At 44.0% G+C, this 15,805-nt stretch overlaps 2 protein-coding genes across 2 annotated transcripts in view; one reads left to right on the top strand and one right to left on the bottom strand.

The window, feature by feature from the left end:
- Positions 1-7,538, top strand: part of Ddx58 (DExD/H-box helicase 58) — a 45,756-nt gene extending 38,218 nt beyond the window's left edge. The window contains exons 14-18 of the mRNA XM_021159600.1: positions 400-490; positions 2,311-2,481; positions 3,467-3,618; positions 3,795-3,938; positions 6,288-7,538. Of these exons, the coding sequence (XP_021015259.1) occupies positions 400-490; positions 2,311-2,481; positions 3,467-3,618; positions 3,795-3,938; positions 6,288-6,584 (855 nt within the window). The 3' untranslated portion in view covers positions 6,585-7,538. The remainder of the gene's footprint in view (positions 1-399; positions 491-2,310; positions 2,482-3,466; positions 3,619-3,794; positions 3,939-6,287) is intronic.
- Positions 7,539-14,090: 6,552 nt separating this feature from the next.
- Positions 14,091-15,805, bottom strand: part of Aco1 (aconitase 1) — a 58,323-nt gene continuing 56,608 nt past the window's right edge. The window contains exon 21 of the mRNA XM_021159519.2: positions 14,091-14,876. Coding sequence (XP_021015178.1) covers positions 14,763-14,876 — 114 coding nt within the window. The 3' untranslated portion in view covers positions 14,091-14,762. The remainder of the gene's footprint in view (positions 14,877-15,805) is intronic.

The following is a 15,805-nucleotide window of genomic DNA, read 5'->3' as shown; positions in this document are numbered from 1 at the left end:
GAGCCATCTCACCAGCCCCCGAAGCTTGTCTTTTTAATCACTTAAAATATCTCCTACAGGGCTGGTGAGATGGCTCAGTGGGTAAGAGCAACCACATGGTGGCTCACAACCACCCGAAATGAGATCTGACGCCCTCTTCTGGTGTGTCTGAAGACAGCTACAGTGTACTTACATATAATAAATAAATCAAAAAAAAAAATCTCCTACATTAAGCCATAATGAGGCAGAGTTATATATCACTAGAATCGATTGTTGTTTAGAATTTAGGATTTGCCAGTCTGAAATCCATTTTTATCTTTAGTTGTATTCTCTTTTTGCATATACATCCATTATATCAAATTGATGTGAGGTTTAGAGTTTACAAGTAGTGTCTAACTGGCCATTGCTTTTCACTTTTAGGCTCTGAAGAAATGGATTGAAGAAAATCCTGCACTAAGCTTTCTAAAGCCTGGCATACTGACTGGGCGTGGCAGAACAAACCAGGCAACAGGTATTTATGTCTATTGAATTAGATTTAGTATACTATGTATATAAAATGTATATAAATGTAAGTAAAATGTATAAACACTACATTGTTTTAGTGTTTATATCAGTCAGAGCTCAACCAGAGAAATAAAGCTACTAGATTATGTATATGTATGTGGTAATATGTAAGTATGTATGCTTATTTGTTTGTTTGTTTATTTATGTACTTAGAGATAGGGTTTCTCTGTGTAGCCCTGGCTGTCCTGGAACTCACTCTGTGGACCAGGCTGGCCTTGAATTCAGAAATCCACCTGCCTCTGCCTCCCGAGTGCTGGGATTAAAGGCGTGCACCACCACTGCCTGGCCTATACTGTTATTCTTTACCCAGTAGATTTTTTTCCCCATCTACTGCCTCTTTAATAGTTTTTAAAAAACAGTCCAGGCAATCCTGAACTCTAGCTAGTGTGGTCTAGGGAGGAAGCTTATCATTTCCCGTAAGAACCCTATGTGGCTAGTTCTCATCACAGCTACGTCCCAAGTTATATCTCATGACTGTATGACCTGCCCTCACTGTTCTTCCTGCCAGTGTTGTTTACACTAAACAAGTCTCCACCCCTTCTCTCTCCGTCCTCAGGCATTGCTCTTGTACTTTTCCATTGTGGAATTTCCCGTCTCATAAACATAGAATGGACTCAAGTGTTGAATGTGTGGTTTCGAGTCTAACACTACCTTAATGTGGCTGGATTTTCAAAGTTCTTTGCCATCTTTCCAACATGAATCCAACTGGATTTTCAAACTGACATATAAATAGAGCCTTGAATAACATTTTGTGTGCTCATCCATGCATGCATAGATCCAATCATGCGTCCAACCACCCATCCGTGCATGCATCTGTTGCGGCCTGCCCGCAGTCCACAACACGAACGGTTCAACTGAAAATGGCAGTTCAGGCTGAAAAGAGAGGAATCTAGACGGGGTGGAAGAAAAGAATGGAGCCAGGACAACAAGTTCTGATCAAGGCTCAATTTTATTAATTCCAGACACTCAGTTAATAAAGGAAGGGGGAGGGAACCCAATTTCCCGCCAAGTAACTCAGGGTCCAGTAGCAGGACGAACACGTGTGTGCCTCCAGGCAGCAAAGGCAGGTTCCAGCAGTGGGCNTGGCAGGACGAATGAGCCGGTAGCTCCACCCTTGAGCAGGCAGGTTCCAGGCTGGGGGGAAGGGAGGCCACATGCATCCATCTTTCCGTCATGCATTTAGACCTTACTCAGCTCCTGCTTCTGTGGAGGAGCTGCCATCCCTGTCATCTAACACCCGAGGTGCCCCTCCCCCCGCCACGTTCCCATCTTACTGATCTCACCCCACTTCCTCCACCATGGCTTCCTGCTCATCATTCTTATAGATAAAAATGTAATCTTTAAGCGTCATATTTTTATCTGCTCAGCCACAACCCATAATTGCTGACTGAGTGTTGGATGAATGAATAAATTGGTTAGGATGATTCTGCTATTGTTGTTTTCTGGATGATTCTTTCTTGTTTTATAGCTAACCTGGGAAAAAAGGTGGACTTTTACAAAAAGCCACAGGTTGCTAGTGTTTGGACATTTTCAGATTCCCTTATCTGTAACATTTTTACTTCCTACTTTGAGAAGCATGTTGTAATGTTTATGCCTTACTATCTTCATCTGTAAAATGGAACAATAAATAGTTGTCCCCAGCTCATAGGTGAAACCTGAGCTTTTTTTTTTTTTTTTTTGTGAAAATGACTTTTGCACTTTTAGATGGTTCAAAATTAGTAGCCAGTTTATGAGTGAGTTGTACAGTGACCTCTTTATCCAACACAGGAATGACGCTCCCGGCACAGAAGTGTGTGCTGGAGGCATTCAGAGCCAGCAGAGATAACAATATTCTGATTGCTACCTCGGTCGCTGATGAAGGCATTGACATTGCTGAGTGCAATCTTGTCATCCTGTATGAGTACGTGGGCAACGTCATCAAGATGATCCAAACCAGAGGTGAGAGCGGCTCATTCCTGCCCCGCTCCTGTTTCCTCTGGCCCAGTGGGTGTGCCTGCCCTTGGCTTTTCTCCTTTCCTCAGCTGTATCATGTGATTGACAGCACAGCTGACTCTGGTACTGGAAATCTAAAAGCTGACTGCCTTGGTCAGGATTGGGTGGTTATAGGTTTACCCATAATACTCCATTGCCACTCTCCACAATGGTACTGCATTTTTACCCAGCGTTCAATGGCATAGTCATGAAAATATCATATCCACTAGGCCAGAGGCTTTGCCAGTCGGCAAGTAGACCTTTGATGGGTGTGGTGAGTAGCTTTCTGTACTCCAGAGTCTGATCCCACCTGAACCAGAGTCTGCCTTCCTTTCCCTTTCTTGTTTCCCCAAGAACAGCCCCCACCTTCCCTTTCCTGAATAACGTCTCTGTGCCTGTCACTCATCAGTCACATCCATTTTACATCCTCCGCTGCCGCTTACTGTGCGGTTCAGCCAGACAGACTCCCCTTCCTGCTCGTCCAGTTTCTCACATACTGCCACTCTACATGTTAGGTCCTATCTCTATCTCTGCCACACATAACCTAATTCTTCTACCTAGGACAAGCAGCCCTTTAAATGTCCACGACCTGTTATATCTGTCTCTGCAAGAGCATGACAACTGCATTCCTTTCTCCGCATTGCAGAAGGGCCAGGTGCGCGTGCACGGTGCCACTGCTGAGGGCTCGTGCCAGATTATCTGTAAATCAGTGTTGCTGGCTGTGCAGAGCAATCAGACTATGCCATTGGAGACCCCATGAAAACTGCCAGAGATGGTTTATCTGTGTGCTGAGCACACTGGCTAGAACCTGCATTTGAGTCTACTCTTCGGTTCAGCTTCCCTAGGAAGTAGGATGCAGTGAATCAAAGCTGAACTCGAGAGATACTCCTCACATCTCTTTCCAGTAACCTCAGAGTTTGACATTAACACACAAATGAAACGTTCTCTGCAGGCCGAGGAAGAGCACGAGATAGCAAGTGCTTCCTCCTGACTAGCAGCGTTGATGTGATTGAAAAAGAAAAGGCGAACATGATCAAGGAAAAAATAATGAATGAATCCATTTTAAGACTGCAGACATGGGATGAAATGAAATTTGAAAAGACGGTAAGTCTCTTTTTCTGTGCTACTCTTATGGAATCTGACTAGAAATAACAAATGACCATGGTTTGTCCTGAGTGTGTGTGTGTGTGTGTGTGTGGTATGTGTTTGTGGCCATGTCCATTTATTTATCTTTGTGTGCTAGTTTTGGTCATTCAAATAACCTTTCCGTTGGCATGTAGGTTCACCACATACAGTTGAATGAAAAACTCCTCAGAGATAGTCAACACAAACCACAACCTGTCCCTGACAAAGAAAACAAGAAACTGCTGTGTGGAAAGTGCAAGAATTTTGCGTGCTACACAGCTGACATTCGAGTGGTTGAGGTGAGTGGCCCTGGGTAGTTTTTAGCACCAGTTAAATCTTACCATCTTCCGGAGAAATGTTTGTAGCAAGAACACTATGTTGTGGGGTTTCGAGTGTTGACCATGGTCCTGTATTAAGAAATAAAATCCTGCTGGGTGGTGGTGGCGCATGCCTTTAATCCCAGCACTTGGGAGGCAGAGGCAGGCAGATTTCTGAGTTGGAGGCCAACCTGGTCTACAGAGTGAGTTCCAGGACAGCCAGGGCTACACAGAGAAACCCTGTCTCGGAAAAACCAAAATAAATAAATAAATAAATAAATAAATAAATAAATAAATAAATAAAATCCTGCCTCTCTGTGGGAGCCAGAAGGGTTGATGTTATTTAAGTCCAAAACAGAAAATGGTGCTTAACGGGGAGAAGAGGAGGGAGGTCTAATTGTAGCTGCCCCAGACAGTCAGGCAGGATGGATAAGGTTTCCCGTTCCACTGCATAGCAGGGTGAATACTGCTTATAGTTTCTGATTCATTACAACTCTTACAAAGAATTAGACTTAGACGAGAGGAATTCATAGCCGCATACATAAAGAGATGAAAACTGTCCAGGCAGAAGGGAATGCTAATTACTCTGGTAAGATCATTAGATCCTTAGAAATTATCACACTGCACACCCTAAGTGAGGACAACTGTGTGCTTTGAAAGACAGTCTCACTCAGACCAGGCTGGCTTCCACTTGAGATTCTTCTGTGACTCAGCCTCCCCAGTTCAGGGACTACAGGCATGCGCCACCACTCTCTCCAAAGAAATAGTTTTTTCCCAATGCAGGGATAGAAAATGAAGGCTATGCTAGATACAGTGTTATGTCCTTGATTAGTTCCAGGGACAAGGAAGGATTAGGCATAACAATCTGTGATTGATTTCTTAGTTTTAACAAATGTGTAACTGCATCCAAAATGGAACTGGGCTAAAGGCATTCACAAATCTTCTGCGGCATCTCTGTAACTTTACTGTATGTCAACGATTATGCCAAAGAAATGTTAAGGCTCTGATTTTGAAGTGTACATGGTTATAGTATAAACCTGCCAGCAAATGAATGGTAAAGTGGGAAAATAATATGAATATGAAATTATAAAGATGCTTTTGTTATGGCTACATACAACATGAACAGTGATATCTTTGTCATGACCAATGTGGGTCCACCTTTCCTAAAGGGGAAAAAAGGCTAATATATAAAAATGATATATTCTGCTAGTGAATACTCTCTTCCTGTTTTGTTTTCTAAACTTCCTTATTGGGACAGAGAATGCTTTTATAATGAAAACAAAACACCTCATTTTAAAAAAATATAACACTTGTAGGTTAGCTTTCTACTTTTTCACCCCTTAAACTTTTTTTTTTTTTTTTGAGACAGGATCTCTCTCTATAGCACTGGGTATCTTGAAACTCATTATATAGAGATTCCCTTGTCCCTGCCTCATGGTCTTCTTAAAACTTTTAACTCAGGTTGGCAAAAAACCTCCAGAGACTAATCTTGCAGTCATCACCACTACCAATGGCAGTGGCAGATGGCTGTACTAGCTAGGGGAGGGGTATATTCCTTACTATGAGTGACATCCATTTTCTGAGTCTGATTCTTTAGATGTAGAAGGTCCTTTCAGCTCCAATTTCAAGGCTTCTTGTTCACAGTGGCCCCTGTAGACCATTTCAAACCTGGAGAACGAGATGCTTGGTCTGCGTTTGCGTCTGTAGGGTACACTCTTTTTTAAAAAAATTGGATATTTTCTTTATTTACATAAAGAATACCCTCAGTTCCCCTACACTGGGTCATCTATGGAGCCTTCATAGGACCAAGGACCTCTCTTCCCATTGGTGCATGACAAGGCCATCCTCTGCAACCTTCGAAGCTGGAGCCATGTGTGCTCCTTTGTGGACCTGGGAGCTCTTGGGGGACTGGTTGGTTGATATTGTTTTTCTCCCTGTGGGGTTCCTTCAGTTGTAGGGTACTCTCTTAAGTCAAGTTTAAGTGGGGTCTGTGGACAGCATGGCTCCTGAGCCTGTTCACACACATACCCTGTGACCCCTGGGTGTTCAGCCCTGTGCTTTGGTGCCTTCCTGGCCTCTGGTGAACTTGAACTTTGTATGTGAACTCCTCTTTGCTTCTGAGTTGGAAAGCTGGGTCTCCTCCCTTCTCGGGTGCCAGACACCCAGGAAATGGGTCCTAATCGGCCTGGGGAAGACTGTCTATATAGTTTTTTTTCTTCCAACTTGTAAAATAAATGGGATTCCATTCATTCCTGACTTTTAGCTACTGAGTGGCTTCTAAGTCATTTTCGAACCGTTTCTAACATTGTGTGCTCCATCTCTTCCTCCTAGACGTCCCACTACACTGTACTTGGAGATACTTTTAAGGAGCGCTTTGTGTGTAAGCCACACCCTAAACCAAAGATCTATGACAATTTTGAGAAGAAAGCAAAAATATTCTGTGCCAAACAGAACTGTAGCCACGACTGGGGAATTTTTGTGAGATACAAGACGTTCGAGATTCCAGTCATAAAAATTGAAAGTTTCGTTGTGGAAGATATTGTGAGCGGAGTTCAGAACCGGCACTCAAAGTGGAAGGACTTTCATTTTGAAAGGATACAGTTCGATCCTGCAGAAATGTCCGTATGATCTCGGGCTTCTCAGTCTCATGCTACAGGGAGCCATGCCTTAAGCGTGGAATTAATGAGCCAATCCTTTCTTACCCAAGCCTGCACTGTGTTGAATGCCAGATAACCTGACTGGTTGGTTTCAAGCTGTTTCTGTCCACACAAAGCACACACGCCTGAACTGCAGCGCCGAATAGTTTCTTCACCAATAACTCATAGCATAGAACTTGGCCATGGTGGGGAGGGGTTAAACTTTTCCCTTTTACACTTTTCAGAACTGCCCGCCAGGGAACATGCAGCCACTCGGTACACCGAGAAGCATGATGGCTGGCGTGCTGGGAGGGTTCCCATTCTTCTCTGTTTGCTCGACCTGCTGGAAGCTGCCTTTTGCCCTTAATGACAGTGCCCTTAAGAACAGTGACTTGGTTCTTTTTCAGGCCACCAGACTGACTGCCAGATCCCTGCTGTCCCTTCTGTCCCTTGCATTGACTCCTTTCCGGATTTGGCCCTGCCACCCTGTCACCCTTTGCAGAGTCTCCTGGTTTCTGTCTCTTCCCTGTCTTTTCTATTTGGTTTCTTTGCTGACTCAAATTTGGTAGTTGCAAGGTTCAGTATGCACACATATATATTTAAAATGACATATACTTTTAAAATGTAAAAGACTATAGTTGACAGCTATGCTTACTGAGACAGTATTTCTGTTCTGTTCATTACTATACATCTTACCCTTGCTCTCATCTGCTCTTTTAACTTGGGCCATTTCCCGTCTTTGAATAGACATCTCAAACCCTGTCTGTATGTCTGTCTGTTCCCCACCTGTTAGAGACAGGGTCTCTCTGTAGACCAGAAACTCGATATGTAGACTATGCTGGCCTTGAACTCACAGATCCCCCTGCCTCTCAAGTGTTGAAATTAAAATCTTTCACCATGCCTGGCTCTAGCTATTTTCAATAAAGGCTGATGTTTAAAGTTTGAACTACTTCCAATTCATTCCCTGCCATGGCTTGTTGTTGTTTACTTTTGGAGACACTGTTCCTCTCTGTAGCCCTGGCTCTGTAGACCAGGCTGCCCTTGGTCACAGAGATCTGCTAGCTTCTGCCTCCCGAGCACTGAGATTGAAGGCCTGCATCACCATGCCTGGCTTGCCCTTTCTTCTTTTTTTTTTTTTGTTTTTTTTTTTGTTTTTTTCGAGACAGGGTCTCTCTTTGTAGCCCTGGCTGTCCTGGAACTCAGAAATCCGCCTGCCTCTACCTCCCGAGTGCTGGGATTAAAGGCATGCACCACCACGCCCAGCTTGCCCTTTCTTCTTAAACATTATATATTCAAATGGCATTTCCATGTTTCTTCTCAAGGTTTGCCAGTGCTTCGGAGAGCTTAGTTTGGGGTTCTTCACATCAAGAGACAAGTGTCTGAGCGCTGTTACTGCCAACAGACCAAAGTACTCTTCAGTTCAGGGAAGGAACTGCTGGCTTTGTAGGCAGTACAGTGCTTTTAACACCTTCCTAAAATTTACTTGTAATTCATCAGTTGTAGACCATCAATGGCCTAAACCAAACCGCAGAGATCATCTGACCACATAACTCCTCTTCCAGGACATTTACATTTGAAGACTATCCCAAGCCCACCCAGAGCACAGTGGGTTGCCCAAACTCCCCAGGTCAACCCTGGAGGTCAACAGTATGACATGGGATAGCACACCACTTCTCACAGATGCCTAGAGAAATTACTCAGCAACATGACTCTTTGGGGAAAAAAAAAACACCTATAGGGATTAGGCTTTTAATTTTGATAGAATAGGTAGAAAAAAAAGATATGTAGTAGTTCTTGATAGTGGTTATTGGTAAAATTCTTAGTGCAATAAAATGAATTTGCCGAGAGCTGACTTTCTTTTTTTTCTTGTTTTTTTGAGACAGGGTTTCTCTGTATATCCCTGGCTGTCCTGGAACACACTCTTGTAGATCAGGCTGGCCTTGAACTCAGAAATCCACCCGCCTCTGCCTCCCGAGTACTGGGATTAAAGGCGTTCGCCACATGCCCGGCTGAGAGCTGACTTTCATTTATGTCTTTTAGTCTATGTTGCCTTTCTTTGCTGCTACAGTTTAAGAACTCTACAGCTTGTATAAGATATCTACTGGAAATTATTTGAGAAAAAAACCTGTAAACATTATAATAATTTAATTAAAAATTTATGTATTATATATATATGGGTGTTTTTTTCTGCATGTCTGTGTGCACACTAGAAGAGGGCATTGGATCCTCTCTATTGTTATAGTTTTATGCTGCTGCTGCTGTTGCTGTGTGTGTGCGCTATGAATTGAACTCAGAACCTCCGGAAGAGCAGTCAGTGCTCTTAACTGCTGAGCTATCTCTCCAGTCCTGACAATGATAAATCAGTTGAAGTGAAATTGTCCCCCCCCCCTTTTTTTGCCAATGGGGAAAAGCAGACTAAATCTGAGACCAAATGAAGATTTGAGTTGTACACTGACTTAAGCCACTGCCAAGCATACCCTGGAATGGAGCAAACCCTGGGTTACTAAGTACTGAATGAATACAACAGGAAGGTTTTGAGAGATGGGAAAATGCTGGTCTTTGGACTTCCCTGATGGAAGTTGCATCTGGAATCTCTCATGAGCACATCACCAGTCCCCACTAGAGTCCTCACAGGTTGCCATCCATGTGTCCTTTTTGAGGCTGAGATATAACTTGTTCTGCAACCACAGACCTTGCTGTTTTGTGGTCAGTATTGGTATCATAGCATTTTCATCCTGACCTGGAGCCTTCAGTCAAAGGCCTCATTGTGCAGTAAGGCCGCTGGACTCCTGACTCCTATACTTAAAACAGACTTGGTAATTTCAAACAACAAGTCAACCAGATGCCAGTATTTCTGCACGCATGTCTTGTGGGATGGTGTTAGGTCCCCTGACAGATGCACTGAGTGGCCAGGGAGACTTTTGTACCCTTTTCCATTTTATCAGCACATGGGTCACTGTGTTGCTTCCATCATATTAACATCTACTTGAACCACTGGTTCCTGAAACACTTCAGTTCATTGGACCTTGTTAATTGGCTGGGATATCAACTAGACAGGTAGAATCAAAGTGAACTATAAACTTCTGGATCATGCCAGTAACTGTTTTAATACACCATAAAATATAACTACTACTTCATTTTACAAATGTGTGTTTAATAAACAGGTACAGGCTTGTTGGGTGTGAACTTTTAAAACTCCTAATAAAAATGCCAGCTATGATTATCTTTGTTTATGGCAATTTGACTAAGAGAACAGAAATTAGTTGAGTGTTAAAGTACATCTGTGCTTACAACATTTAACAACTTCCTAAAGAGCCGGTAGAACCACAGTTCCTGTGTTCACAAGCAAGGCTGTTTCACTCCTGTACAACCCACAGGCTCCAGAGCACTTGGGCTCCAGAGCGTGGTACTGTTGGGGAAGGTTGGGGAACTTGTGGGGAGATGGCGTGTCACTGGGGTTGGATCTAGAGACTTTATAGCTGGTTCCTCTTCCTGTTCAGTCAGCTTCCTAAGAGGAGATGCAATGTGGCTGGCCAGCCTCCTGCTTCAGTCACCGTGCCTTCCCTGCCTGCTGCCATGTTCTCAATACCAGGTCTGGAACCCTACACCCATATAAACCTTCTCCCTGAAGTTGCTTTGTCAGGATATATTCCCACAGCAACAGAAAAGTAACTCAGACACTAACACAGTCCTGAAGCAGAGGCTGTGCCAATGAGGTTCTTCATTGATGAGTAGGAAGTCTGACTATCTGTGCCTGAGGCAGATGTTTGCAATGACAAATGATTAACTGTCACCAAACAGCTGATGGTAGCCATAACCCTGACCCATGGAAGGATTTAGAATAGGAGATATAAACAGATGCTGTCTCAGAGGCCATTAGAACATGAGCTGAGAGGGGAGCGAATGGCTAAGCGGCCTATGTTTAAATAACTAGAACCAATTAAGTTCGAGGCCATGATGTCGCTATTCTTTAGTTACATGGACCAGTTTATTTTTTCTTTTGCTTAAGCCACATTGAGTCATCCTTTTAACACCCCAAGACTGACTGACTAGTCTTTTTCTATGAAACACAAAAACACTGTATGTACACACACACACACACACACACACACACACACACATACACACTTGAAAGGTACTTGTACTTTATTGCTGTGTTAAGTAAATTTGCCATTTAGGTCACTGTGGATGCCAAGGGAGGCCTATTGTTTAGGAAAGAGGAGGCAGTAATGGACTTAGACACAAAGGAGGTATCCATCCCCTTTACAAGATGAAGGAAGGGATGGGAGTAGGTGGGCCAGCCCCGCCTTGAGAATTCAGATAAAAGGATGTACAGTCTAGCTTTGGACCAGCATTGGGCACTGGCCAATACTGAAGTACAAAGAACAGCGGACACGTTTGGCTAGAAGAGTGGAGAGTGTAAGAAGCTTGTTCCAGAGGTGTGGCCACTTGAAACTTCCCTCACAACCAGAGTCTGCTCAGGCTGCTACAATAAACTCTCACACAAGAGTCAGCTTAAGCTTAGATATTCTGGAGGCTGAGGAAGCCAAGATCCAAGAGTCCCACCCCTAAAAACTGCCAGCCAAGAATCCTGTTCCTGGCATAGCTGTTCTTCAAAATTGAAGAGAGGCTAAAGGCTTTCTCAAATAGAAGACAAGGGAGCCATCCTAACAGCCCCACCACAGGCAGTTCTTCAAGCCGACACTAGAGACAAGGGAAGACACAAAAGCATAAAACTCCCAGGGAAAGGAACTGAGTCCACATCCAATGAGAATGCTACTGGATGGGATGCAAACCTTCCAACCATTTACTTCCACTTTAAAGGTTTAACGACAACGCCATTTAAATGATAATCACAACCATGAGTTATTAGGTGCACAGTATACAAACAAGTAAAGCATGGTGTTTAAAATACAAAATGTAGGAGGAAGAGCAAGTTTTCATACGTGCACCTAGCTTTTAAAACAGCCTGCGATATCACAGGACTCCTGGAGGCTCACCGTGATCACAACTCCAAACCTCCACTAGACAGACAGGAGACCGGACCAAAGAACATCACCGCGCATACAAGAAGGGGCTGAGAGGGACATCCACAGCCACGTGGAAGTGAGTCCTCACCTACCCGTAACAGGAGACATTTTAGAGATGTGCAAAAAATGTGTAAATACTATGCTCCTGAACAACTAATGAGTCAAAGGGGGAATTAAGAAAATTAAATTCCATGCAATGAAAGAATTAAAGTTATTAACATGTCTGTGCTAACACCATGATCTGCAGATGCGGTGCAATCCTAGGAAATTCCCAATGCTGTATTTTCCCAAAAAACAAAAGCTACCTTACTGTGTACACAGATCCACAAGACTCCCCACAGCCAAAGATATGCCAAGAAGGAAAACAAAACTGAAGTTATAACCGTTATCAAGCTTCAAAGACACAGCAATGAAAACAGCATTCTGCTAACATAAGAAGAGATGCAGAACCCAATGGGAAACAACAGAGGCCGCAGAGGTAGACCTACACCAGTGTGGCTAGGACTTGACAAGGAAGCCAAGACACACAACGAATGGAGAAGAGCTGTCTTCAATAAATGCTGTTGGAAAAACTGGATGGCGACATGTAAAGGAACAAAGCTGGACCCTTATCTTACACTATATAAAAAGCAACTCAAAACAGATTGAAGACTTAAGCATAAGACCTCACTCCAAGAAAGGATTAGATAAACCCAAGAAATGCTATGGCATTATTTATAGTTACGTCTTCAGCAATGAAAAGGAAAACAGGCCCACCAGACTGCTTCCAAATAAAAGTTTTCTAGCCGTGTAAATAGTCAAGGGTTAAGACTGACTACAAAACAGGAGAAAATAGTTGATAAATACTATCTAGGGTAGGTAGTATTAAAATTCAACAACAAAATTAAATAATTCAATTAAAAATGGGCAATGGCCTTGAATAGACATTTTTCAAAACAAGTCACAAAAGTGATCAATACATACATGAAAATATACTCAATATCATTAATCATCAGGGAGTTGCATATAAAACCATAGTTAAAACCACATACAAAAATCAAGGTTTGCATTGGTGAGAGTACAGGAGAGGGGATGCACACACAGTAGGAGGTCATATTCAGGTACGTGTAACAGGAAAACAGTATGGAGTCCTTCAGAAAGTCACAAAGGCCACTCTTATGACCCAGGGATTCCACTTCTAGGTATGCATCCGAAGGCATCAAACCAGTCTGTTGAGGAATACCTGCAGCATCATTCATCTCAGCGCTACTCACAAAAGCTAGGGTAGCATCTGCCCGGTTGTCTATCCACAGCTGAATCAGTAAAGAAAATAAAGGGCACACGCGTGTACACACAAATACACTACTTGTGGCAACAGGGATGAACTTTATGGACATTATGTTAAATGAAAAAGGCCATGTACAAAAGAAAGACAACAGCACCATCTCACTATGTCTAAAGTTAAATGTTCACAGCAGTAGTTACAGGGGGCGGAGAGGACACCGTAGCTAAGGAGGCGGTGAAGAGTCAGCTATGGAATGAATGGAGAAAATAGTACAAGCCGTACGTGAAAACATGGAAGAATGTGGGATTTCATTCAGGAGGAAGAAGCAGTACAGCATGGAGATTGCTGTTGAAATCTATACATCCTATATTCTTTGAAAAATATATTCTTGGAAGTATTCTCACCACAAGAAGTAAGAATGTGAGGCTCAATTCAGCCACCCTATGATGTTTACATAGTAAAAAATCATGTACGAAGTAAATACAGTTTTTACTTTTTAGTTAAGAAAAAATAATAAGAGACACAGTCTAGCGATGGTGGTGCACACCTTTAATCCCAGCACTTGGGAGGCAGAGGCGGACGGATTTCTGAGTTCCAGGCCAGCCTGTTCTACAGAGTGAGTTCCAGGACAGCCAGGACTACACAGAGAAACCCTGTCTCGAAAAACCAACCAACAACAGCAACAACAACATCAACAACAAAAAAGAAAAGAAAAAAGAAAGGAAAAAAGAAAAAGAAGAAGGAAAAGAAAAAAAAAAAGGAAAGAAAAGATAAAAAGTGAAGAGAGACAAAGCAAGCCCTCCCCCAGCGGAATGTTTAATCCATCCCAGGCACTGGGTGGTCTGGACAAGGCTCAGGGTTTGGGTCATTCACAGCACAGTTCTCAGTTCTGATTCTTCTCAGGCATTTTGTTACAGCAGCCTGAGCAGAATAAGGCACACCCTAAAATAATTCCAGTTATGAAGATCAGTGAAGAGATTTTAGGGCATCAAGAAGCTGCGATATGCTTCTTGCTGCTGCTGTGACCAAGATAGAAGGTGCTTTCTTGTCCTCCGCTCTGACACTAGCAGCTCACACGCTGGCTCCACAGTGTTCCCTCTGTGCCCGCAGCTCAGATGCAGGGGTACAAACAGCAGACTCGAAGGACTTCCAGGGCTCTCAGTGTCGCGACATCCCCCGACAAAATTCAACTCCAAAGCCAACACGTTTTCATGAAAATATATTTAATCTTATTCAAATTAGAAATCCCGTATCTCTCCCCAGTTATTTTCAAACAAAGGACCCCTGTCAACAATCGTTGAAAATGGTAAGAGACAATCTCATGTTGATTGAAAGGTAGATAATCAAACACTTTTGATGGCTGACCTATCTACAAGGACTTGTTCACTTCAAAGGAAGGGATCACATTACTGCTATGAATCTGAAGTGTGAAGAAGGTCTTAAGCTATGTCAGTTAACACTGGTGTAATATACAGAGGACTGGGCTCTCCAGGGAAGGGTGTCACTGAGCAGAGATAAACACAGAACAACAGAAAGGGTAGGAGCCACTTCTGAGAATACTGGCTAGTACTGAGCTCAAGATTAGTCAGAGGGAAAAATCAATGCCCGTGACTTTAAAGAGAAGCGAGTTCTCTTTGGTATTACGGACCTTCCCATGATTCTAGAATCCAGATTACAGAAAGGGATAAAAAGATTAACAAATCACAAAACTAGAGACTCCTGGCTCTGTGCCTCCAGGAATGGCAGTGCCCACTTGCTCATCCTGCCAGCACCCTCATCAGAAGTAGAAGTGGCCGCTCTGCCAGGCCTCCACCAGCGGGGGCCTGGTACCTCACTGGGTCTAGCACCAAGTGCGGGTCTCCTGAGAGGCCAGCACCTACTGGGCCATCTTTCGGATCATGTAGTTCAGGATGCCTCCATTGAGGAAGTACGTGAGCTCCACATCAGTGTCGAACCTCATCACGGCCTGGAAGGTCTTCCCAGTGTCCAGCTGCAAGAGCAAAGAGGCAGAGTGCTGCTGAAGGCGGGGCTGAACCGAGACTCCCACCTCGGGGAGACTCCGCCTGTCTTGGCTGCCCACTGGCCTCAGTTGGGGTGTGGTATATGCCCACAGTGCCAGCAGCAGATGGAACCTCCGCACCCAACAAGAACCCTGGGAATTTATGTGCCCACCAGAGGTTGAGGAGCATTGCAGAATTAATGACGCAGGTGTGAGGCACATGGGAACAAAGTGTCCTCTCAGGACAGCAGCTATGAGTGACACTGTGACGCTTTGCCCTGTCTTTTCTGGACATGCTCTGGGCAGCAGAGGTCTCTGGGGTTGTTCCTTAAGCAGCTGATCCAGCTGCTTGCCTTGGGTCATCCTGGGACCTCAGCAGCTATCTCTGCAGTATTAAATCCCCTTGGGACTTTGGCAGAGGGCACTTTATTCTTGCCTCTCCTGACGATGTGTCATTACCTCTACATTGGTTACTTTTCTGTTGCTGTGATAAAACACCATGACCAAAGCAACATATGGTTCCAGAGGCTCAGAGTCCATCATGGTGGGAGCCACGGCTGTAGGAGGAGGAAGATGAGCACTCGAGGGAACTGCAATTGTGAGTGTCTGAACTCTCCAACTCTGCCCCCAGTAACATACTTCCTTCCCCAGCATGGCGTAGACCTAAACCTCCTGGAGGCACCAGCGCTGCTTACTGAGAGTTCAGATGCAGGTGACTGTGGGGACTAAAGGGTTTAAAGCAAAACCATGGGGCTGAGTAAAGCCTGGGACGGGGGTCATGGAGGGCGTACATACAGAATTTGTTGATCACAATTTCATTTAAAAAAAAATTTAAGCCGGGCGTGGTGGCGCACGCCTTTAATCCCAGCACTCGGGAGGCAGAGGCAGGCGGATTTCTGAGTTCGAGGCCAGCCTGGTCT

The sequence above is a fragment of the Mus caroli genome, chromosome 4 (genome assembly GCF_900094665.2).
Source record: "Mus caroli chromosome 4, CAROLI_EIJ_v1.1, whole genome shotgun sequence".
NCBI lineage: Eukaryota > Metazoa > Chordata > Mammalia > Rodentia > Muridae > Mus > Mus caroli.
This window is presented reverse-complemented; position numbering and strand designations above follow the sequence as displayed.